At 36.1% G+C, this 26,747-nt stretch overlaps 2 protein-coding genes across 2 annotated transcripts; one reads left to right on the forward strand and one right to left on the reverse strand.

Moving 5' to 3' along the window:
- Positions 1–337: 337 nt before the first annotated feature.
- Positions 338–7,520, reverse strand: LOC127976316 (L-threonine 3-dehydrogenase, mitochondrial-like). The gene is made up of 9 exons (XM_052580668.1): positions 7,382–7,520; positions 5,544–5,718; positions 5,267–5,309; positions 4,934–5,004; positions 4,243–4,392; positions 3,986–4,158; positions 3,665–3,755; positions 2,583–2,852; positions 338–1,686 (listed from the first exon to the last, which is right to left on the reverse strand). Exons 2-9 carry the CDS (start codon positions 5,707–5,709, stop codon positions 1,547–1,549), a joined length of 1,104 nt encoding a protein of 367 aa, XP_052436628.1. The 5' UTR covers positions 5,710–5,718; positions 7,382–7,520; the 3' UTR covers positions 338–1,546.
- Positions 7,521–12,038: 4,518 nt separating this feature from the next.
- On the forward strand, positions 12,039–24,765 carry LOC127976533 (XK-related protein 6-like). Its single transcript, XM_052580998.1, has 3 exons — positions 12,039–12,715; positions 22,161–22,357; positions 23,798–24,765. The coding sequence occupies exons 1-3, from the start codon at positions 12,102–12,104 to the stop codon at positions 24,763–24,765; spliced, it is 1,779 nt and encodes a 592-aa protein (XP_052436958.1). The 5' UTR covers positions 12,039–12,101.
- Positions 24,766–26,747: the final 1,982 nt, after the last annotated feature.

Below are 26,747 nucleotides of genomic sequence, written 5' to 3' on the forward strand. Positions count from 1 at the left end.
CTGCATTTCATTAAGCATATGCACATTTTGGCAGTGAGGTTTCACTACTTTTACTGTTTGTAAAAAAAAGAACTGTTTGTGCAATTTCATCTGGCCAAAATCAAAGCAAGGTTGTTTTATACAACCAAAAAGGACAGTTTGTGGAACTGTACGTTAATCTGATTAATGTTCTTCAAAAATAAATAAATAAATAATAATAATAAAAACAATTCTCATTTTCTGAAGTAAGAAGCAAAAAAAATCAGGTTTGTAAATAATGACATAATTTACATTTATGGGGGAACTCTGAACTGTTCCTTTAAGATTGCATTAAATGAGGAAGACACTGATTCTCAAATGATTGTTAAAAATTTATTCAATAATCTTTTGCTGGCATAACATTAACAACTAACCAAAAATCAAAGATACAGAAATATATATTGTGGAGTTACATAGGTCAAGTCTTTATAATTACATCAAATGTCCTCTCAAGTACAAACACAAATCTAATCCAGATACACTGTAAGCACCATGATGAGGTTATTCGATTATTTTAATAAAACCAAAAGAGGCTATTAACGAAAACGAGAATGAAACTAACACCTTTCAGCAATAGCACCATATTAAAGATTGTTGTTTTATATAGGATATTGCATTTCTTCCATAAAATCTTTAAACACCACTACCATTCAAGAGTCTGTAAGATTTTTATACTTTTGAAATCTGTCTGAAATTATTTGTTAAAAATATATTAAAAACGGTAATAATGTGAAATATTAGGTAACACTTTAGTATAGCTACCAAATCTCACCATTAACTAGTTGCTTATTAACATGCCTAATATTAACATATTGACTGTTTATTAGTATGTATAAAACACATATTCGGCCTTATTAACTATTAATAAACAGCAAATTAGGAGTTTATTGAGGCAAAAGTCATAGTTAATTGTTTGTTAATGCATAGAACTGGACCTTAAGTGAGACCAAATATTATTTCAATTTAAAATAAGTATTTTCTTCTGTAATATAAAATGTATTTTTATTGATGGTAAAGCTAAATTTTCAGCATCATTACACCAGTCTTCACTCTCACGATAAAAATTTTTTTTTTCAAGATTAAAAAAATCTTTCTCACCCCAGACGTTTGAACAGTAGTGTAAATTATTCTAGCAGAAAAAATAACCCATAGCTCAGAATTTACTAAATTCACTGATAAAAAAACTAAATTATTTTTTTATTATTATTATTTTTTTTTATTTTAAACTGATAGCTACAGAACAAAGATTCCACCAAACAAATTTAGGCTTAAATAATATATAATATATAATAAGGGAGGTCATTAAGATGATTGAAGAGAATAAGGATATAAATGAACCCTGTAAATGTTTGGTTTACTTCACCAGGAAAAGTGTGCAAATATGTGCTACATATGGTAAAATAAAGAAATTTTTTTTTACCTTCATAAACTCAGTGTGTTACATAGTATACTGCAGAGCCCAATTACCATCCGTTCCATTAGGTCCCAAACACCTCAGATAAACTCAGACACATGATGACAGATGAAGTCAGTTGGCTTGACGCATTCTGGAGTTTGAGCCAGTTAAGTTGAGCATCGTCTGAACCAGCTCTGGCAAACTGTAGTTGTGTTTCCAGCCCCAGTCACTGCGGGCATTGCTGTCGTCAAAGACCATTGGCCAGCTGTCAGCTAGAAGAAATAACACAGAAACTATTTGGAAAGATGGATTGAAAAAAAATAAAAAATACATACATATATATATATATATATATATATATATATATATATTTTTTTTTTTTTTTTTTTTTTTTTTTTTTTCATTGCATTGCATTGTATAATCCACCAAAAATTATGCAATGCATGATCAGAGTACATTGCAATTGCGTATAATACATCATTTTCTTACCAATGGATCTTCTGAAGTGAATGGGTGCCGTCAGAACAAGAGTCCACACGGCTGATAAAATCATCACAATAATCCACACCATTCCAGTCCATCAGTTAATGTCTTGTGAAATGAAGAGCTGCATGTGTGAATTAAAAAAAAAAATTAACAAATCAAGACATTTTAAAATGTAAACCATTGTTTCCGGTTAAAGTATGATTCCATATTCCATAATAACGCTTCATCCAGTGAGAAAGTTCATCCACTGTTGTCTTCTCACATTAAAATCCACCCACATATTTGTTTAGAGCAGTTTTAGACTGTTTTATCTTTTTAAAAGTGCTTGATCTGCGCATATTTCTCTCCTGATTCAGACCATATTACTTTTTCACTAAAAGCAATATTATGGATTACTGACTTACTGTATATTTTAGCAATGGTTTGAAGTCAAAATGTCTCAATGATTGCTTTGTTCCTTATAAATATGCAGCCTTTCTCTTCACAAGACATTAACTGATGGATTGGAGTTCTGTGGATTACTTGTGGATTATTGTGATGTTTTTATGAGTTGTTTGGACTCTCGTTCTGACGGCACCCGTTCACCGCAGAGTGTCTGTAATGTAACGTTTCTCCAAATCTGATGAAGAAACAAACTCATCTACATCTTGGATGGCCGATGACAGATGTGTGTGAGTCTCACCAATGGCTTGTCGAACTGGGTCAGTCTCGTAGGTGACCTGCAGATCTGGCAGGTGCCTCCTGATTTCTTGTACCAGCTCCTCTGGAGTGAAGCTCACGGCGCTGATGTTGTATGTTCGCTTGGACAGCGCCTCAGCAGGAGCTTCCAGAACCTCCAGCGTGGCTCTCAGACAATCATCGATGAACATCATGGGGAGTCTGGTGTCCGGCCTCAGATTGCACACACAGCTACCCGTTTTCACAGCATCATGGAAGATCTGAACAGCATAGTCTGATAGAAGAGATGTAAAAAAATGGAAGCAAAAGTTTACACTGATGCATTAACACAGATATTTATGCATTATTTACCATTATAAAAGTTATTTATATTTTGTATTAGCTTTTAGTTTTAGATTTTCAGTTAGTTCATTTAGTGCTTCAATTGTGTAATTTTATTCATATTTCTATTTATTTTTATTACAGTTGTTGTCAAGGAAACATTTTTTAAAAAATGTATTTAAGTTTGGGGGTTTTCATCGAAAATTAGCAAATTTATTTCAGCTTTATGTAAATGTTTAATATTCTTTTTTTACAATAACAGCACAAGGCAACATTTATCATTTTGTTTTACATTTTTAATTTTTCATCTAATATTTTATTTCAGTTTTATTTTACTTTGGAATACGTTTAGTTTACAATAACAACACATGGCTACATTTCCGTTTTCTTTCATTTTTTATGTTTTTCATCTAATATTTTCTATTTTATTTAAGCTATTTTAAGCATTTTCAGATTTTAAGCTTACATGTTTGCAACTTTTTTTTTTTTACATTTAAATTTGTAATACTTAACAATAACAATACACAGCAACATTTTCAAATGTTCTGAGATCAAGTGTTTCATCTAATAGTTTAAGCTTTATTCAAATTTTTATAACTTTAGTTTCCAAAACCACAAGGCAGCATTTTTAGTTTTCTAATATTTCTATTTTATTTCAGCTTTATTTAATACTTAATAGACAGTAAGAACACGGCAACATTCTCTAATTTAAGTTTTAATTACTTGTTTTTTATATCTAACACATTCAGTATTCTTTCAGTTTACCTGTAGTTCCTCCGCCGGGTTGACAGTCTGCAGAAATGATTCCAGGGTATCTGAGACAGCGGAAGTCAAGACCATACCTGTGATGGTAATACTGTAATACACAACACAGAAATGTAAAGCCTTGAATAATGCATCACAAAGCTGTTGCACGGACAATCAAGAAAAACAAAGCTAGAAACATTAATATGCATTAAGATAAGTTTGACATATCTGCAGGTACATACTGTATCAGACTTGTACTCTCTTTTTTCATTTAATATAATGCTAAAAGTCCCACCAAAGGTTCAGTATTTGCAGGTGTTCTCTCAAAAGCACTCTGACCTCTCCCATTAACTCTGCGTGAACCTTGGACACTCCGTAAATGGTTTGTGGGCGCTGGATGCACAGATCCGGGGTTGGGTTACGAGGGGACATGGGGCCAAAGGCTCCAATAGAGCTGGGGATGAAGAGACGGAGCCCATGTTCTACTGCGACATCAAGAACATTGTGCAACCCTAAAAATGAGAAAAGAAGAAAAGAAACATCAGTGTACCTTAGGACTGAAAAGTGGCTGAAGATGACTGGCCCCGGTGACTAACCAGTGATGTTGACGTCACGAGCGAGGGACACTTTGGCCTCTCCGTCTGCACTCAGTAGGGCGCTGTAGTGTATCAACCAGGAGATGCGGTTGTTTACAACAATCTCACGCAAGTTCTTGTAGTCCAAAATGTCCGAATATATAAAGGGACCTGAGATGAAAATTCAAAACAAGTCCAAAATAAATCATTAAATAAAAATAATATGGATATAAATGCACTTAATTTAAATATTTCATATTTATTAAATATTAAATAATTATATATTAAATATATTTAAATATATTTTTATTTATCGATGCAAACTGTATTCTATATTTTAAATATGAAATATCTACATATGCATAGAATAATATATATATATATATATATATATATATATATATATATATATATATATATATATATATATATATATATATATATATTTAAATACAGAAAGAGTTGTATCAAAGTTTATACATTATAAACATTATTATTTATTTTTGTCATTTTATTTTATTATATATTTTATTTAAATATTCACATTTACAAAAACCTATGTTAGTAAATATTCTACAAATAAAATATATTTAAATTTAAAATATAGATCAATATATTATTAATTAATTCTACATACACATACATCACTTTTAGAGAAGAAATGTTTCAGTTTCTAGGACGTTGCCCACTGTGTGAATATACTGACACTCACCACTTTGGTAAACATGAGCTGGAGGTTTCCTGATATCAGACAGAATTACATTATATTTTCCAAACTGCTTCCTGTAAATAAAAAGGGAAAAAAACAAGATTTTTTTTTTTCTCTGGAATGTCATGCTTAAAAATTCCTTATAGCCTGTCAGATATTTCTATGACAACACTAGATTCTGTAGTCAGCTAACAAAGAGTCTCTGCACTTTCTAAGCCAATCAGAAACAGCTGCCTATCTGCCTTTCACATGGTGACACCTGGTTGGTTAAAATGTCATGGGGGCGGGGCCATCAATCTGATGTTCTAAAATCACCTGAAAGTGCTTCAGTCTCACCTGAGCAGTTTGGTGAGCCCTACTCCCAGCTGACCCAGACCTCCTGAAATAAAAAACAGACAGAAAATATGATTAAATCTCATCATCAGTGATGTGTTGCCATGGAGACTATGTTTCATGCTTCAGGATGTGGTAACCAGGGAAACATGGCATCTAAAGGTTTATATAACACCCATTTAGGCCTCAAAGCATCATTACAAAAAGACAATCTTTATAAATAGGATTACACAATAAACGGTGCATTACAAAAGCAATCACTTGTCTCCTGCTCTCATACCGGTAATGAGAACTCTGGGATGATCAGATTCAGAGAAGGACACCGAGTGAAAACTGGCATCCGATGCGACTTGGCGCGGAGAGAAACTGACACGGCGAGATAAAACAGCGAGAGACTGAAAGCCACCGGCGAGTGCCAGACCTCTCACAGCTCTCAGACAGGACATCTTCTACTACTGTCAACACAGAGAGATGAATAAAGAGCATCATCATCCACCTTATTTTTAATCTAAGAGCGCTGCTGCTTTTTCTAAGATTGAATGTGTGCGGCTTCCGGGTTAATTCACTTCCAGTTGTTTTAACTGTATACAATAACAGTCCATTAAGCTGCATTATATTGCAAACTGGTGTTTTATAATGACTTTAATTCATTCATACTTCTGTATTACGTTTGTGTGCTGGGAAAGAAGGCTAATTGTCTATGACAATGTATTATGTTTTGTGTCTATTTGTAAAAGAGAGATTTGTGGACACAATAATATTTAGTTTATAGTTTTCATTTTGTGAGCCAGAACTGACACAGAATGGACCCAGAGCACCAATTTACTATTTTAAATCTACTTATTTGAACTACTTATTACAGTCAATGGAGCTATTATTCAATATTGTAATGAATTAGATGTACATCTCAGACATCTTAAATTTTCATTAAACCTTATAGGAGTGAAATCAATCAGTTTACTGACACATCTTAAATTAAAATATGAGCAATTAACTAAATATTCATATGCCTGTAAATCATAGAATTATTTACCTTTCAACTGAATCTCTTTTACTGGGATTGTGTTTAGTCCGTAATCAGTTATTCAATTAAATTGTCAAAATACAATTTGAATAGAAGAGCTGATTCAGTATTTGACACTTTATTGCATTTAATATAATATACATATTAATAGAATCTAAAGTAATGGGTAAGATGACCTCTTTAAACAATTTAACATTTTGTGCAATGAAAACTATATGACTAAATATTTCTGTTCATTTCTCTTAGAAGCACATTGGCTGATGCATCACCATCCTGCACATGCTAAACTTATTACATATCTTACTTCCAACTTTTACAAGTTATAAAGTGGCCTCCATATAAATCAAAAAGCTCAAATCTCTTAGTTTGAACAAAAGAATCAAGCCCTGGGGCATTAAAGTGCCTTCTCTGAAGAAACACCCCGCTGCTGCCAGCTTCTGTTCAAGGCTATAACACTTTAATAGAAACCATAAAATCAAGGTATATTAACTCTTTTGGGTGTATTACTACCACCACACGTAGTTTAAAACTTCTCAGCACTTATAAAGTCGCATTACTTACTTTAAAGTCTGATCTGAATCTGAAACAGCTTGTTTTAAAGACACATTAAACTGAACTGAGCTGCATGAAGGTCAACGGTGACTCTCTCGGTCACAGCATTAGTGGCTGGCTGTCAAACAAGATCCTCACCTCGGAAATGCTTTAAATCCCCGGACAGATTCTTCTTCTTTTCTTTTCTTTTCTTCACTTCACAATTATTATTAATTGTACTTAATGTCGTGTTTGTCCTTACACTACTACACTAACGCAGTGTGAAGTAAACGCGCGTCGTCACACACTGATTTATTTAGCCATCAACACCAGTACAAACCGCCTTTGTTGCAACAAACAACACGCAGTCAGTGATGATTTCACTTTTGGTTGCTACATGTATCGCTTCTGACTCGGAATCTGTTACAGTGTGGCGGGAATATCAAAGGCTCCGGATACACGCGCTGTTACAGTGAAACATTCCTGCAGACTATCACGTCATTCATTCAGAAATAAACTATAAAGTGTTGACAACATAGATGAGAGAATATTGATTTACTCACCGCCCAAATGTCTAGAATAAAAGAGGGAAAGAAACAGGTTAAAGACCTGTATGCGCTTACTTATGCAACTGAATATGAGTTGCAGAGGATCAGGTGTAAATGTCTTTGACGGGACTGACCATCAGTTCTTCTTTGACCATCAGTATTGCATCAGCTACAGGTCTCTATAGTGAGCGAGAGCCGCTTTCTGCTGTGATTGGTCAGTCAACCCGAGTCACGCCCACTTTACGTTATATACAATGATTAGTACATTAGCTTCGTTTTGTTATTATAGTGGCCTCAAAACTTTTAGAGACAGACTTAAATGTAATTTAATACAACATTAAAAAATTATAAAGACAAAGGAAGTGAAGTTTATTTTAGAGAAAGATACAAAAAAAAAAAACTTTTCACGTGCTTTGATATGATCTGTATTTATAATTTATTATAATTAGTTCTTAAGTTTCATATTTTCAACAACATATTTTATGAGATCAGTTATAAAAAAATAAAAAAATATAAATGGGTCTTCTTTATCTTGTAACATTATAAATGGCTTGTGTCTTTATTTCAGCTCTATTATGATGAATATGTGGCATTTTATGTCTTACTCAAATGACAGAGATTATGTTTCCCTGCCATATATATATATATATATATATATATATATATACACACATAAACTTTGGTACTTGAATTCAGCATTATAATGTAAAGCAGAGTAATAATGAACACAAATACTCTTCTTTATGAATGACTGATGATAGTATTTTAGCTTCTCCTCAGACAGCAGACTCAGAGAGGTTATTGTGTTCAGACCATTTATTTAGTCTAAGTGAATCAATTCCATGTCTTCCACAAGGAGCCAGTGGAAATTACCTCTGTTTGTCTTGTAAATAACAAGCAAGAGTACTACAGAATCTGAACATCTATTCTCGTTTATTTATATAAAGTGTTGAACTCAGTGACCCCTTGAACATAGACTTTGTGTCACCGTGATGTGCTGGAAGACTTGTAGGGCTTGTTTAACAAAGGGCTTTTCCCACACCTGCATGACATTTAGCACCCAATCAGGCTTGTGGGAATTTTCATAAGTCACATTCCTCATTTTTACACCACTCACTTGCAAAAGAGTAACAAAAACCATACCAAATATGAACCAAACTGTTACACTGATTTTATATATATATATATATATAAACTATAAAAAAAAAACTAATGGCACACCAAAAAAAAAAGAAAAGCTGAAAAATTTTAATAAAAATATTATATCATATATTTTATTTAAATAATATTTTAATACATTATATATTTAAAAATAATTATATTTTAATATATATTTATTTTAAATGAGGAAAAAATGTGAATTAAATATATTTACCACGTATATACCGTTCGTATTTATACAGTGTGTGAATATTTTAATTATTTATATACTTTAGTCCATCTTTCAAGAATCATCAGTTGCAGTTGTAAAGAAGGTAACGTTTAGGATTTTGGGTGATGTCTGGCTTGAGTCCAAAGAATCTTTGACACAGTCTCATGTCAGTGGCCATGCTGTATGTCTTGAGCGTCTTTCACGGCATGAGTGTCAGGTTTGCGGGTAAAGATGAGGCCACGACTCAAATGCAGGGAGAAATGGCCTTTAAATGATAAACAAAAACAACAATGTTGTTAAAAACAACATTTTAACATACCCAATCATACAAGTAATATGAAGAATAAACTTTATTTCAGAAAAATATTAAAAAATATTTGGCATATGCCATTCATATATATGTACAATATTCTTCTATTTACATCATAATATTCATACTGGCATTTAACACCACAATAATTGACCAATTATTTTATCAGAGAGAGAAATTCAAACACCCACCCACACACACACACTGCTAGACTTTTATTTGTGGTCCGTTCTTCAACCCACAGAGTGTCTTTCACAGGCTTTTGGCTACTATTTTTTATTAACCACCAGAAGACACTGTTTTTGACACTTGTAAAGCTTTGAATTTTTTCCTGAAACAGTCAGGAAAGCCTCATCGCTTCATGAGGCTTTATTTGCCCATCACTACTACCCCGAGGGATGGGACGGGACGGGACGGGACAGGTACAAACAAAACAATATATCAGCATAGTACTGCAGACACCAGGAGAATAAATAGGGAGACAAACGAAGAGGGTAACGAGGGAGACAAAGGTGGAGAAACTGAAACAATAAAGAGATAACAAGAAGGGTGGGATCAGACAGTAGACAGGAGAGCACATACTCTACTGTATCACCAACAACAACAGTGACATCTGGTGGCTCACTAGGGCACACGAGCAGAACTGTCACCGAGCATTTGTGTGTGCAGCAGTCAAGCAGGAAATACATTTATTGCCTGCTTCAATAGCAGCACATAAGCAGCCCAGAACTCCAGGGATCTGCAGGCAATTATCTCACTTGTAGTATTCACTGCCTCTACAGTCACAACATTAGCTTTCATAAAAATGTCATGCCCTTGTGCTTTTGTATTTCAAGCACGTTGCAGAGAATAGTCACTCTTCTGAACAGGGAAGCATATGTGCTTTTCAAATCATATTTTGTGTAAATGGGTTTTGCTTTTGCAGTCAGGAAGAATGATGCTGGACACTCTCTGAACAGTTTTGTATCAGTCATTCCTTCTCTATACATGTTTTCAGTTTTACATTTATTCTTTTATACAAATGTTTTTGAGTTCAAAGTGTCCACTACAGCAACATGCAATACTTTTGACTTGATCATACATTTGCAAAGTGATGAATGAACTGGAACTAATTACACATACAAATGTTTATCTCTTTTTAAATCATCTTTTTTTATTATTATTTTTTATATAATTTAAATCATCATTTAATTGGAATGTAAATCTCGTTAAAACATTTTACTCAAAATATATTTAAGGCAACTTTATGTTTTGTACCTTAAAATATCAAAATTATTCTAATGGTACACTGACTTGTAATGGAGGAAAATGTCACTTTGGGGATCTACGTCACTTTGACAGGAAGCTCAGAACAGCCTGATTTGAGAAAGGGGATTTTTAAATAGGGATTTAAAAAAATCATTGGGTTGATTTTGAATCATTATAGGATGGATTTGTGCACTTTTTGTGAATTTTGCCTTCAATGACCCCTTTAACAATATAGTTTTTATTCATTAAATAAATAAAAACCCGCAGCAAATGAAAAAAAGCATCTTTGTTGATTTTAAATAAATAAGGTATTTTCTTCTTCTTCATCATCATCTTCTTCTTCTTTCCTATGGTTTAATAATGCACGCATTCAGAGTCTTTTGGGCATTTTTTCCCTGTTACTGAAAATGAGGTTTCCACTACTCTTCTGGTTTTCTCATGACAGTTTAATTAGCTCAGAGCGGTTAAGCCTCCCAGTATCTCTGTCAGATGCGGCGCAGTGTCTGTTTGAAGATTTGGACTCTCTCCACTGGGACGGAAATAAAGATGGGGGCTTTTGTCATATTCCTGTGACAGAGGGTTTTGCTTGTGCTCTGCTAATCTAGGAAATTCCCGTTGTGCTGAAAGCAACTGCAGTGGAGCTCACAGACTGTGTTCAAGGAGGCTGTTTCTTTCCCCAGCATTTTTCCTTTAACATAATAACCGGTTTAAATATGAATTGAGCAATAATACACGTGTCTTCAAATAAATAAATAAATTCATGAATGTTTTGCCGTTTAAATTCTGCAGAAAACCCAATAACAATGGCAGGTTTCCAATGTCATAAAAAGTCAACTTGTTAAACTCGTTTTTTTTTCTGGACAATATTGGTGGAAATATTTTTTATAATAAATTATTTACAAATATACATTTAAATAAATAAATAAATGTTATTTTACAAACAATATAAGGGTGGAATTTATTTATTTATTTTGTAGTCAGAAGGTTTGTGTACAGAAATGGACTTTCATAATCAAACCCACATTGAGAAATATTCGTTGTTTATGAAAGTTTTTCTTGGACAATAATGAGGGGGAAATATTTATATATTAAATCATTAAACATATATACAGAAATTTTACTTTGAAAAAAAAAAATCTTTGTGTTTATAAAAGTGTTGCAAATAAAATTTATGGTTTTTCCTTAACGATAATAGTGATTTATTTATGTGTTTGCTTGTTTGCCTGTCCATTTAATTGTTTGTTTGTTTGTTCAGTTAAAAAACTTTAAAGTTTGTGTACAGAAATAACAATCATATATCAAAAAACTGATTTTATGTATTCATTTATATTGTTTTAAAATATATAAAGTATATATATACACACCTCTCTCTCTCTCTCTACACACACACACACACACACACACACACACACACACACACACACACACACACACACACACTCACTCACTTACTCACTCACTCACTCACTCACTCACTCACTCACTCACTCACTCACTCACACATGTATCCTTTTTATACATATTTTTAATATACAAAATATCTTAGTAAATACACTGTATATCTTATTACACGATATTTCCAACTATTATTGTGAAATGTGAAAATCTTTCCTTACACAGGACGTGTCAAGACTTTTAACTGGTAAATTATTCATGAGCCCCACAAACAATTTTAAGTAGCATCGTCGTCTCTCTCTCTCTCACACACACACACACACACACTCTCCAGTACAGGTATCGCGGAAGTGACGTCACGGAGCGCGGAAGGAGGGGAAGGTGGGGGGTGAAGCGTTCCAGAGAGCAAGATGGCAGCAAAATCCGATGGCTTGGGGGTCGTTACCGGTTTCGCCCAGCTGCACAACCTGGACGAGGCGGTCGGCGACGACGATGCGCTGGACAGCGCGGCTATACACATCTGCCACTGCTGCAACACGTCGTCGTGCTACTGGGGCTGCAGGAGCGCGTGTCTGCAGTCGCTGCTGGGAGACAGGGATGCTGCTGCTGCTGCTGCTGCTGCTGGAGGAGGAGGAGGAGGAAGCAGGCGGCCGCAGCATCAGCACCAGCGGGAGGAGCGCCTGTGGCTGGACTGCCTCTGGATCGTCCTCGCGCTGCTCGTCTTCTTCTGGGACGTCGGCACGGACTTGTGGCTGGCGTTGGACTACTACTTCAAACGGGACTATCTGTGGTTCGGGCTCACGCTGTTCTTCGTGCTGGTGCCGTCGGTGCTGGTCCAGATCCTGAGCTTCAGGTGGTTCGTCCAGGATTACGCCGGCGGCGGGCTCGTGGCCGTGGAGGGGCTCAGCAGAAAAGCCACGGCGGATCTGAGCTCGCGCATCTACGGCAGGGACAGGTGCTGTGTGATCTCCATTTGGATCTGGCATGCATGTGTGCACATCCTTCAGATGGGACAAGTGTGGAGGTAAGAGGCTGGGCGTCACATGTACATATCAGATGCACATCATGTGCTTGTTTTGACTCCGGAGATCATGCACTCATAAACTGAGCGATTGCATGCACATGTATCATATGTGACCCTGGAGCACAACATCAGTTGTAAGTAACACGGGGATGTTTGTAACAATAGGCAAAAATATGGGTCAAAATGATCGATTTTTCTTTTATGCCAAAAATCATTAGGATGTTAAGTACATTTCATGTTCCATGAAGCTATTTTGTAAATTTCCTACCTTCACTTATTTTTTGATTAGCAATATGCATCACTAAGAACTTAATTTGGATAACTTTAAAGGTGAATTTCTCATTATTTCGATTCCAGATTATCAATCAGTTGTATCTCAGCCAAATAGTGACCTACCTAACAAACCATACATCAATGGAAAGCTTATTCATTCTGCTTATTTATTCAACTTTGACTCTTATTACTGCTCGTGTGGTCCAGGGCCACATTATATGTCCATCAAGTCAAGCAGCTCTAGCTCAGTTGAAACACAATGTTTTCTTTCTCTTGCTTTACGGCTCGTTCAGTATCCTCTAACCATCTGTGTAACGATGCCAAACAGTTCATTTCAGCAGAATGACGGGCTCACTTCGGGCTGGAGAGTGTGAAATCAATAGAGCTTGTAATTAATTTACTTGAATGACCTCTGCAAGAGGAAAACAAGCCTCGGTCTGGTTGGGTTGGTTTTGCTGCATCCAGCTTGGGCTTGATTTTGTAGCATGTTGCATGCACTTTCAGTCCTGTCTTCAGCATGTTGTCAATATTTGAGCCATTCTAAGCTCATATTTCATGCTGACTGAGAAGTGTGTGTGTTCTGGTGAGGGGTTGTATTGGTCTGATGTGGTCTGTTAAGCTCTGCAGTTGAATAGGAATAAATGACAAATTATGAGCACCAACATTAGGATTCAGATGCTTTTAACCAAGTGCAGAATCACAGACATGTCATCAAGATACAGCATGAGGACGAATGGGTGAAAACAGACCCACCACGTAAATTGTAGTATCTCACAAAAAATATAGCATAAAGAAAAAGTTGTTTTGCATTTTGACATTTTGCATATAACGGTTAATTACAATTTGCTTCCCAGTTTTCTCTTGGTAGAATATGCGTAATTGTTACAAAAATATTATAATATTTTAAATTCCATTTTTTTCGGGAATGCAATGTATATGTTGACTGATTTTGTGCAATTAATCTGGGTTTATTAAGTGGGTTTATTTACTGCCATAGTTTAGTCTGTTGGTGCAGAATAACTTTAACCAGTCATATAAAGTGGAACATTAATTTTAAATAGCATTTTCATAGAAATTATTAGATTAGAGACGGTTTCTAGGCTGCATGTTTTTTCAGTCAGATTACAGCATTTCCAAGTAATAAATCATCATATTTGTGCTCTGTTCTGTTCAGTGTATATATAATCGCCTGTGATTAGCTCCACACAGCGGCCGAGTGTGTATCCTGAGAGTGTCCAGTGATATGTAAGAATAGCTTGTAGTTGATGCTTTGCTTCATCAGCCAGGCGACAGGAGAAGTAGTCAGTGTCTGCAGGCATGAATAAAACAATTAGTTGACTGTCACGCGGGTTAAGATCATCTGTCGGGCTCAGCGCTGAGCAGAAGTGAGAATTTGTTCCCCGTCGGCGGCGCTCACACTCTCTGGATGAACATATGCTTCTCTTGGCAGAGATCTAACACTGATGAGGACTGATTGTGGTGTTCAGAGTGGAAGACCCCAGCTTGACTCGGAGCTCTCACAGCGTGAGAATCCATTCAGCCCTTCCATGCATTTACTTTACACATGCAGATCATGTCCAGTTGTTATTCTGGGACATTTGGGCTTACAGGATTGAGATGATGATGTTCTGAATGTTGCCAAGAGGTTTTTTGGACCCTACAGTTAACATATGACTAGAATCAACAAAGAAATGAATTAATAGTTTTAAGATGGCTTGTTAGTTTCTCTCTGGTCTCTGTCTGCTATTTAAATTTTTTAATATCCCATGTTGGTCTAATTGTATTTGGGTTTGTGTGCACATCATTTCTTTTGCTGCATATCTTGGCCTGGACACTTCTGTAAAAGAGATTTAAAAAATAACTCAAAAAGTTTTTTTTTGGTTTAATAATAATAATAATAATAATACATATTGGTGTTTTCGTAGAGGATTTAATTAGTGTTGTTTTGCACTAAAAATGTTGTGCAGTTTTCAATGAAATACTACTAGTAAAATTAATAAGAAAAATAAAAAGAAATGGCAATTAAAAAATTTAATTAAACGTGATTTTTTTTAATTTTTTTAGGTAGAAAGACTGAAAGAGTATTTTCTTGCTAAATGTACTTCGATAATCTGTATTTACAAATTTGAAAAATGTTTATTTTTTTTGTATATTTCAAGTTAGTGAATTGAACAAACACTTAACCTTAAATATTGAACTGAAAAAAAATAATTACTTTTCCTGTATAAATATCTAAACAATCTTAAATCAAGATGTAAATATAAATGGCTAAATATAAATGTAAGCTGTAAATATAAAATAATTTAAGACATTACGTCTTGTTTTCTAAAAATTAATCAAAAGTGAGTTTATGCTTAAAAGAGAGGAATTTGGCATCAGAAGAATATACTTAATTCAAAGAAAAAGCCATTTTCTTACCTTATTGGCAGATATTTTTGATAAATGTTAAGAGTCATCTTGCCTCTCAAGTAAATTAAAATGTTCGCACTGGAAAACAAGGAAAAATAAATAAAATTGCAGTGTGATATTTTCACATGAACAGTTCCTGAAATAATTTGGATAGTTTTGGCCATGTGTTAAAATCAAAATGAATGATTTTTATAATCCCTGAGACTTGAACTGAATAAGGGAAACAGGACATATCTAGAGACAAGAAAATTGCAAAGAGCATGAACTCTTTTTATTATAGGACCTCTAAGAAGCCAGCGACTGTTATTCCGGGCAAGGAAACACAAGAATCTAATTAGCATTCTTGTATCTGTTTGTAACCCTCTGGGCAGCATCCTAATGAAACGGGTGAGCTGCGGGTCCATGCGGTCCTGATACATGATCTGTAGTGATCTGTAGTCTAGCAGCTGGTGTAGGTGTAGATGTTGCATTAACACACTGACCTGAATTCTGTTCTGTATATGTTCAGTGCACTTTCGCCCCAGAGCTCACACCTTTCACCGGCCGTTACTGGCCTTTTACGGCCTCCACTTAACCGCAGCACGAGCGGCTCCTGGGACACACTTCACTGCTACACGTATCCCTCTCACAAGATATTGCTTTCCTGTTTTCTTGTCCACCCACTCATACCTTGTTTAATGTTCAGCACTGTTTATATTGCGAATACGCTCTTTTTCTAGAATGACATAACTATGAGGAGACTCCTAGTTGATGTGTTTTGAACTTTTTTGAATCTGTCACATTCCAGTTTACAGTCATGCATTTTAGAATAGGAACATAAGCAACCTGTTGTCATTTGTTTTAAGCTTTTTGTATGTCTCTGTAGTTTAATGATTTTCATTTCTGTGTGTTTTTATTTTATTTTAGTGCTTAAATTAAAACATAAATACATTTTGCTTTGGCAACTAGCTGAAATAAAATATAAATATTTAATTTCATTTCATAATCATGTTTAGCTGTTTATTTATGTATTGTTATAATAATTTGATGTTTTTGTATGCAAAGGCTTTTTTTTTTGCTTCTGTAAAGACCTGAATATTAATCTGTCTGATTTCTGAAAGTGGCGGAAAATCCAAAAAAGAGAAATTTTTATTGTGATCTAAAACGTACATTATTTTTTCATGGTGTATCAACCTTTAGATGTTTTCACAAGCGTGCCCCTTTGTTAAGTGCTCAGAAATGTCCCAGTAGCTGAAAAAGGTCTAAAAGTCAGTTTCCTCAGTTTGTATTACTAACTGCTCAACAGTCTGTTCAGCTTTAAAGCTTTGAACTGAACCCAGACTGTTTCTTTATAAAAGATTCTGCTGTGAGAACCAGAGTTACACACAAACCTCAGTGTTAAAGCTGTGTTCAATTATTGATTGCAGGCACAATCTTTGAAATTTTCAGGGTAAAAGCATAAAGCCTGTGAACTGAATCTATCCTCCCTGCGGGAGTTTCAGTAACAGCTCTCCAGAAGAGAAAGAGAGAGAGTTTACAGTGTCTCAGCAGGTTCTTTCTCTTAGTCATGATGCACTCGCTTGAAATAGCACCTGAATACTTCATCTAGGGTCAAATGAGAGACAAAAATCCAGACAATTTACTGTAGACCTGCATATCGTAAAGGAATAGTTCACCCAAAAATGAAAAAGTGCTCACCCTCAGGCTATCCCAGATGTAGTTACTTGTGTTTCTTTATGGGAACAGATTTGAAGAAATGTAGCATCACTTTATAACCAATGGATCCTCTGCAGTGAATGGGTGCCGCCAGAATAAGAGCTGATAAAAACATGACAATAATCCAAACCGCTCAAGGATACTTTAATGATGGATTTGTTGTTGCAGCTTTTCACTACATTAGATGGTAATTGATGGACTGTAGGGGTGTGGATTACTTGTGGATTATTGTGATGTTTTTATCGACTATTTGGACTCTCATTCTGACGGCACCCATTCACTGCAGAGGATCCATTGCTGAGCAAGTGATGCAGTGCTACATTTCTCCAAATGTGATGAAGAAACATACTTGTCTTCATATTGGATGTCCTGAGGGTGAGTATATTTTCAGCAAATATTTATTTTCAAGGAATATGCTCTAGGTTCAAAATAGGATCCAGGTGTAATGTTCTCAGTGTTAATATAATATTTTGCATATATCCTGGTTTAATGAGCAGAGTCAAACTGTATGCATTTGAAAAAATGAAGATTGCATTATTTTCTACATTTAGAAACACTTGTGTTTGCATGTTGAACATTATCTGCTGTATGATGGTTTAATTGAAATTTTATTCAGAACTTTTCATATTTTTTCTTATTTCCACTGTGACATACAGTTTCAGAACTAAGAGACCAATTAAATAAATATCAAACAACAAAACTGTGTTTAAATAATGTTTAACTTATCATAACAAAATAAACGCTCTGCTGGAATACATTCAAAATCATTTGCAGATCCTTGTGTTGAATTATGCAGGTCTCTGCTGAAATCTGTCACCATGCATTTGAATGTATTTGCGCTTTTGCAGTTGTCACAGTGTTTTTCTAGCTGATATTTTATACAATATATGTAGGCCTAAAAAATAAGACACTTGCTGGACCATTTTTCTGTGTGTATTTTACATATCCAGGGCAGTTTTGTCACTTTTAGTGGCATCTTAGCTTCAACCAAATACAGTACCTATGATTTCTGACCATCCTCACGGTGTTTAGCTCTTTTTCATGGCCATATTATCAAGTAGTATGATTTCATATTGGGTTGTTGATAAATGTGTGAGGGATAATGTATGGTCATGGTAATAAATCTCATATCACCCTGAAGGGGGGTGTTTTGTGATTAATAATAGACCGTCATTTTGTGTGTGTGTATCTAGAATAGAGTTTGTTTTGAGTTTATTGGGTATTTTTCCAACCAAGGCTCATTAGAAAATGTATGTATGTATGTATGTATGTATATATTTAGCTCTATTACCGTAATTGGTGTTTCATGGGACTTTTGTGGTTTACATTGCAAGTGCACTGCTGTACCAGGTGAGCTTACAAGCAAGCTTACTTCAGAAACGTCATACACATTGAGCTGGTTATGATTGAAATTTCTAAATGTTTACAAAACATGCACTATGGTTAAAGTGTTTGGAGGACATTAAATAATATTGTGCATGAAAATTAGCCTTTATTAAATGATAATCTGTCCTGTAATCATTTCTGATCATGCTCATGATATGAATTTATTTTTGTTAGGATTTTATTTTTCAATCCAGACTTTTTCTCTCGGAATAAAAAAAAAACATGAAATAAAAAAATACCAGAATATATGTTTAGATTTGTATTCTTTGGCAATTTTTTTATATTATCGCGCAATGTTAAGTCAAGGTTCACTGCAAGGAAAAAGTCAGAAATCGGAGCTTACATATTGGAATTCCAGTTCAGAATTCTCTTCTCTTTCTAAAAGCATATCCATCCCTCTGCTTTACGAGATTCTAATTTCTGCCTTGTTTGGAGTCATTTTACCCATTTTCATTTGATGTCTGTTCGATCTCATCATTCTGTTGCAGTTTGGTTGTCATGTGTTCTCCGTCATCCCATTCTCATTTCATGACTCCATTATGTTCTGTTTGTTTTGCATTAGTTTCCCTGATGGACTGGTGGTCTAGACAGAAGCTGTTTGGTTTGGGACAGGGAGGTTTACTCGCTCACAGACAGAAAGAATGAGAGAAAGAAAGAGGCTTCTGGAACAGAGCGAGATGAGTGTAAGTCTACCTCTCTGTCTCTTTATTCCCCCCCTTTTTAACATTCGTTTCTGTGTTATTAATGCCAAAACATCTTTCACGTTTCACCACCTCTAACAACTTGTTTTACTTAAAAAAATGTACTTTGAAGTGCTGGGAAGTGCGATGGAAAGAGAATAAATTTGGCATATCACACGCATGCATAATGTTCCCAATCATTTTCCCATTGTCTCCCTCCATATGTTTGTTGGATGATATGAAACAGTGGAAATCCTTTTTTTCATAGTTTCCCCCAGGAAGGATTTAGCGGGAAAACCCCAGGATTTCACATGCGTGCACATCTTTCATCCGAGGTGTCACAATTCTAGATAAAAAGCGAAGTAATTCTGTTTGTCTGTATTTAGACTCTGGAAAAGATTATTGCTATATATGGATCTATGTGTTGGCGTGCTTATTTTCATTCATAGTTTTGTTGCCTGTATGAAGGAGTCTGGGGAGATGAGAGATTGATTGGATGCATTAATATGGCACATCTGTATTATCTCCTTTCTAGAGCGCTTGTGATTTCTCTGTTTTATTAGCACTGTTTTATTTCTTTATTATAATGACTACATCTTACTGTATGTTCTTAATCTGTTTGTTTTTCTGCAATAAATTAATGCTTTTATTCTGTAATCATGCATTAAATTGATCAAAAGTTAAATACATTTATATAATGTTGGAAAACATTAAAATATTTCTATGAAAAAAAAATCGTCAAAAATCACTGTCTCCATACTTTTTATTCAGCAAGGATGTATTAAATGAGAATAGAATGATATCTGTAGAATCATGTGACACTGAAGACCGGAGTAATAATGCCGAAAAATCAACTTTGCATCACGGGAATAAATTAAATTTTACAATATTTTCAGATAGAAAGCATTTATTTGAATTTGTAAAATATGTCACAAAATTACCTTATTTTTTTTTATCAAATAAATGCAGCCTTGGTGTGTATAAGAGACTTCTTTAAAAAAAAAAAAAATTGCTACTAAAACTTTTTACTGTATCTCACAGTGCATCCTATGAATTTGTGGCTACATTTATCAGCTTTCATACAGAGTGATTTTAGTACATGCACTCCATGCTTTTAAGGCTGTATTGATTAACACAGGAAACAGCTTGGATGACATGAAACCCAACATTGCTGTAACCCATCCGGGTGGATATCAGTGGGACAGCTGCGTACGGTGACTCATTCAGCTGGAAACATAAAGCAAATAAAGGCTGTGCACTGGGTGACTTCCTGTGGAACTATTAGAGAGATTTGAGATATAACTCTTTCTGTCTGGCGTCAGACTCATGCCTGAAGCCTGCAGGATGGCAGAAGCTTTAATATCCCAGTTCAGGCAGTGCAGTATCCACTGGCTATATATCAACACAAAGAGGTTGTCTGTGTGTTTGCATACAGTCAATATTGGCCATTAATCATTTTAGTTCAGATACGTCCCACAGTGACTGTAAATAGATGCAGTGTTAATATGTAAACTGTGAAATCGCTGAGATGCATATGCGATATACTGTGATATCTCACTCCGTTTGTCTGTTTTCACAGCTTTACACTCCAGACTAGAGTATATGAGCAGTAATTATGTAAAATATAACCATAAAAACATTTCTTACTTGACAAAAAATGTATGTTAACTGAAATAAAATATAAAAATGTATACTAATTTAAGCTAATTGTCAAAGCAACTTTTCTTTCATTTAGTTGGTTGAGATAAATAAAAAAAAAAAAAATAAAAATAAATATATAAAGCAAAAAATACATCAAAACTAATTTTAAATATAAAAAAAAAAATCACTGGAGCGGTGATGCCTTCTTCTCTTCGGTATATTGTCACAGTGTGAATACTGTGAATAGTGTTGTATTTGGGTTCTCCAGGACAATGATGAAATAAGTCTGCCCTTGATGGGAAGCTCCTGCTGCTATGTGCTTCAGCTCATTTTATAGACATTAATAATCCATGCTTATGTCCAGGGTCGCAGTGCCCCAAGCAACTTGTGAAAATGATGGGCACATGCAAACGATACAATTTATCTTCTTAATAAATGGTTACATAAATTATTAATTTATTTATTTATTCATTAATTTATTTATTTTCCAAATACTATCATTTTAAGAACACGGTGTCCATCTTTGGTAAAATGCATTGATGGGAAGTCAGATAGTGATGCCAAGTGAACAGTTGGACAGATAACAAAAATTAGCAAGTTCTTGGACTCATCACCACATATAATGTAGATTTATTGGATATTAACCTGCATTGAGGTGACTAGATTCCTGAAAAACAGAGATTTCCAATGGTCAAAATATAGTTTTCCATGTTGTTTCTCTGTGTGTTGCACTGAGTAGTGTTGTTGTGTGGTCTTGAGTGGTGCCTTGTTGTGTGTTCGTGCTGTGTGTTCCCTCCAGTTCTTCTCTACCCGACTGAGACTCCCTGCTTGTTGGTTCCCCAAGGCGGCCGGACAACGAAGCCTGGTGCTGAGAATCGAGTCTCTGATCCTGCCTGCTTTGAGCCCCTTCACTCTGCTTGCATGTTCTGCTGTTTTCTGCTCTGGTTTTCTCCCCATCCTTCGGCCCAGATTTAACCAACGACTGAGACTGTACCCCAGACTGTCTACCTCTCAGGGCATTGATCGCCCCCTGCTGGTTGGAGCTGTCCCAAGATTGTACACCCCTGTGCTGTGAACTTGCGTGTTTTCAATAAATCTTGTTTCACTCACTCTGCATTTGGATCCCTTCCTGTTGACCGTGACAGTTTTTCTCTTGTTTATGTGTAACACAAAAAAAAGACAACTGCATATATTTTCTAATAATGTTTACAAGAATCTTGCTCATTTTGTCCAGAGATGTGTATGTTTATTAGCTATGCATCTCATTGAAAAGGATCATTGGAACATGATGTTTTTGTAGCTTCTGGTAACTGAAGACAAATTGTTTACTTGTAGTAATGTTTTGCTCTTCTGCAATACAGGTATATCCGCACAATGTACCTGGGCATCCAGAGTCGACGGCAGAAGGAACACAGGCGGCGCTTCTACTGGGCGATGATGTACGAGTATGCTGACGTCAACATGCTCCGGCTGCTGGAGACGTTTCTAGAGAGTGCCCCACAACTGGTGCTACAACTCTGTATAATGATCCAGAAGAACCGGGCCGAGACACTGCAGTGTAAGTGTGAACCGTACGTTAGTGGAGTTAGTTCAGCCATCTAAAGCTTAGCGCTTGCAATTGCATATTACAATAATATTTAAAGCTGCTTTGGTTGTAGATTCAAAAACTACTCATGTTGCATGTATGCAGCATCTTTTTTTGGATTGTGATTAAATCACAGTGGTTGCCTCTAATTTTAAATAGAAAGAGTACAGATAAAAGTGCATGAAGACGGTGCATTATTGACACTTTAAAGGCCTTGCACAGTTAAATACACACACTTGTTGTAAGTATCCTCATAAACACAGTAATTTAGGTATAAAGTGAAGGCAGCTCTTAAAGTGACAGCAGTCTAAAAGTCCTGCTGTCTGTCATTCATGTTACTCAAACAACAAAAGAGAGAAAATCTCTCATTGCTCTTGACTAAATCTTGTAACTTTAGTAAGAAGAAATTTATTTTTAACTTACACAGTGGAGAATATGCAGTTTCATACATTTGATTATTTATACATTGTATTTAACATTACTTATTTATTCTACTGGAGTTTTTTTGCCCTTGCTTGTAATTAGTTTCTTGTTCTTTCTTAATCTTTGACTGTTTACTTGTCTTCAGTGAGCTTGAGTTTTTATTATTATTATTATTATCATTAATATAAATATATTTTTTTGTGATATTGATACTGGTGACAAGAATTATGACATTTCTATGGTATCATATAGACTTTATTTAAAGCAAACATAACTATACCGTGATGTATATCGTTACCAAAAAATAAAATTACTGTATTTTCTGTACTATAAGTCAAACTTTTTTTCATAGTTTGGCTGGTCCTGCGACTTATAGCCAGGTGCGACTTATTTATCAAAATTAATTTGACATGAACCGAGAGAAATGAACCAAGTTAAAACATTACCGTCTACAGCCGCTAGAGGGCGCTCTATGCTGCTCAGTGGTCCTGTAGTCTACACTGAAAACATAGAGCGCCCTCTCGCGGCTGTAGACGGTAATGTTTCTCCTGGTTCTTGGTTCTAAATAAATTCGACTTATAGTCCAGTGCGACTTGTATATGTTTTTTTCCTAATCATGACGTATTTTTGGACCGATGCGATACGGTACAGTAAGTTTTTGTTCATATCGCCCACCCTTTCTTCACAGCTTAATTTTTTTTATCTACATTAAATTAGATTTGTTTAACCTCAGTTAAGTCTGTGCATATTATATTTGTGTGCCACAAACAGTGCTTCCATGAAAGTAATGTAAAGTGTGACGAAACGAGGGGAGGGTCAAATGGTCACAGAAGACACATTTAAAACGCATGGTAAAACCAGGTGCAAATGGTCATGTGTCTTGGCTGGCTGCTTGTGATCAGATCACTGAAAGCATATCTTTATATCAGGTGGAAACAGGGCCTCTGATAAGTATACTGAAGACTGTCTCTAATCATGAATACCTCACAGGTGTCTCCTCCGTTGCCTCCCTACTCTCACTTGCCTGGGTTTTGGCTTCATACCACAAACTACTGCGTGACTCCAGAGATGACAAAAAGAGCATGAGCTACAGAGGCGCGCTGATCCACATCTTCTGGAGGCTTTTCACCATATCTTCACGGGTGCTCTCCTTCGCCCTCTTCGCTTCCATCTTCCACATCTACTTCGGCATCTTCGTGGTCGTGCACTGGTGTGCCATGGCCTTCTGGATTGTGCATGGTGGCACAGATTTTTGCATGTCCAAATGGGAAGAGGTGCTCTTCAACATGGTGGTGGGCATCGTCTACATCTTTTGCTGGTTCAACGTGAAAGAGGGCCGAACCCGGTTCCGCATGGTGATCTACTACTTCGTGGTGCTTGCCGAGAATACGGTGCTTACTTGCCTGTGGTACGCCTACCGAGACCCAGTCACCACTGACTCCTATGCAGTGCCGGTGCTCTGTGGGGTTTACCTGACCTTCGCCTCAGGGGTGGTGTTCATGGGCATCTACTATGGGTTCCTTCATCCGATGGGACCTAAAACAAGGCTGCTAGCCAGCTCCTGTTGTGCCGAGCTTCTTTGGGGACTTCCATTCCCCCCGGAGGCCGAGCCCATGGTTCTCACCCCTGGACCGCGAGCGTCCCAACCCACTCCCAGTAGGGCTTCCATGGGGGCCTTTGGCCAGCAGGACGACACCTCGGTGGACTCCTGCCTGCCCGTGTTTCAGGTGCGCTCACCCGAGCCCACCACTCCCTTGGGCCGCTACCGGCCGGAGGGACCTCTGATCAAGATTGACATGCCTCGGAAACGCTACCCGGCATGGGATGCACACTTCGTGGACAGGCGCTTGCGAAGGACGATAAACATCCTGCAGTTCATCACGCCCGCCACCGTCGGGATCAGGTACAGGGACGGACCGCTGCTGTATGAGCTCCTGCAGTATGAGTCGTCCCTGTGACGTCTGCAACGTTTTGTGAAATGCATGCCATTTTGGTTTCCGTATAAATGTGTACTTGTGTGTAAAAGAGTGTAAGCATTAAGCATTGCACATTTTTCTTTTACGTGAAAAGCCTCTAGAAGATGTGTATATATTTTATATGTAGATACTGTCTTTTTTACAATATCTGTTTAGAAATGTGTCCCTGTGAAGGGATATGTATGCGTCATGGTGTTTACGGCCAGATGAAACCATAACATTGGAAAAATGGAGATTGGTTGACCACGTCAACACCGCCTTGTGTTTTTTTAAACAATTAGCTGATCTGATATTTCAGAGCCTTTTTCACATTTGCATTGATCGATATGCACAAGTGGTGGTTTATATACAAAAAGCACCTGCTATAACCTAGATTTTCCACTTGTGATTTGTATTGATTATGCAATCAAGTCACTTATTTTCGGTAAGAGTTGTTGATTTTTGAGTAGGAATTCTACTTGCAAACTACGGTATAGGGATTTGGCCTCTAGTGAATTAATCACTATACACGCCCCTTTACACTGACCTCTGCAGGTGAGAATCCACCTGTCAGACAAAATCCAAGTGGCATTCATTGTCTGTTTGCCTTAAAATCTGTATTTAGTTTATTAAAGTGTCTTGATTATTGTATTCTTTGGTTATCAAAGAAATACCTCATTGACTCGTGTGACTTGTATAGCACAGTTCAAATCCATTAAATCCTTTGCACAATAAGTATGGTTAATATTGCACTGAGAATCAGGATAGATCTGTTTAGTGGGAATTTATATCAATAATTAAATAATAAAAGCACACAGCTCTTGGACGGTTTTGAAGGCACAGTTTTATACAGAGAATAGCATATTGATTGAAATCCTCAATTATTTGGATGTTTTTATTTCTCGGCTTTGTTCACACCGCAAGCCAGAATCTCCTCATTCTAATTTTCAGCTGCTTAAATGATATGTACTATTTAGTGTTCTATTTCTGTTATAATTAATATTAATATTTTTATTGCATGTCTAGAAATCAAACAGTTTAGCATTATTCCACTGACCAAGTGCCAAGTATAATTGGTTGATTGGAAAACACATCAGATTCAGCTGTGGTGTGAACATAAAGTGTGTTTTATCTCATCAGAATTAAGCACAGAAAAGCCCCGACAAGGTGGCGTTGTATGACTGGTCATCTCCATTATTTCAACCTCTTTTCAAGCATTTAGACTGCATAGTGTGTAAACGGTTACTACTCTCATCTGTTTGTCTGGTTCCCTCATCCAAAATTCCAAGTAATAAACTTGTGAGGTGCAGAAATGTGGCATCGGGTCTCCGAGAAACCCTAGCCCACATATTTTTCCTATGTGCAATGACAGTTTTTTAATGTTTATTTTATTCTAAGGTGCAACAAGATGCTAAGCTAATGGCATTTGAAGTTATCTTTGCCTGAATATACCTGAGAGTATTTACCCAAGTAACCTTGTCAGAGTCTTACCAGGAGGATTTTGAGATCGTCTGAAAAGAGGATGATAATCGCCTCAACACACAGGGCTCGCTGCCGACCGCAGCGCGAAACAAAGCCAAATCACATCCTCTACTGTAACAGTCTCTCTCTCTGCTATTGGTGCATCCAGCTGCCTGTCAAGGTCCTCCTTCTTGCTGATTGGTGCTTATAGTGAAGCATTTCTTTCTTGCTAAGCATGCAGTTTGTTTTTTGGTGCTACTTTGATTATTTTGCCATGTGAAAACTGTGGGATTATTAAAAGTGCACCAAGTATTTATTTATTTATTTTTTTTAATACCCTGAAGAATTTTGCCTGCTGCGAAATAAATAACTGCACTTCTGAAAAATGTTTAAAAGGATGTACATGAAAAAACAGTTCTTCCTTTGCAAAATGTATGAGATGTCAAAAAATTTGGTCTAGGAGAAATTTGCTATTTCACAAAAAATGGCACATTAAATTAAACATCGATTTAAATACTATCATC

Source organism: Carassius gibelio, chromosome B17, assembly GCF_023724105.1.
Source record: "Carassius gibelio isolate Cgi1373 ecotype wild population from Czech Republic chromosome B17, carGib1.2-hapl.c, whole genome shotgun sequence".
Lineage (NCBI taxonomy): Eukaryota > Metazoa > Chordata > Actinopteri > Cypriniformes > Cyprinidae > Carassius > Carassius gibelio.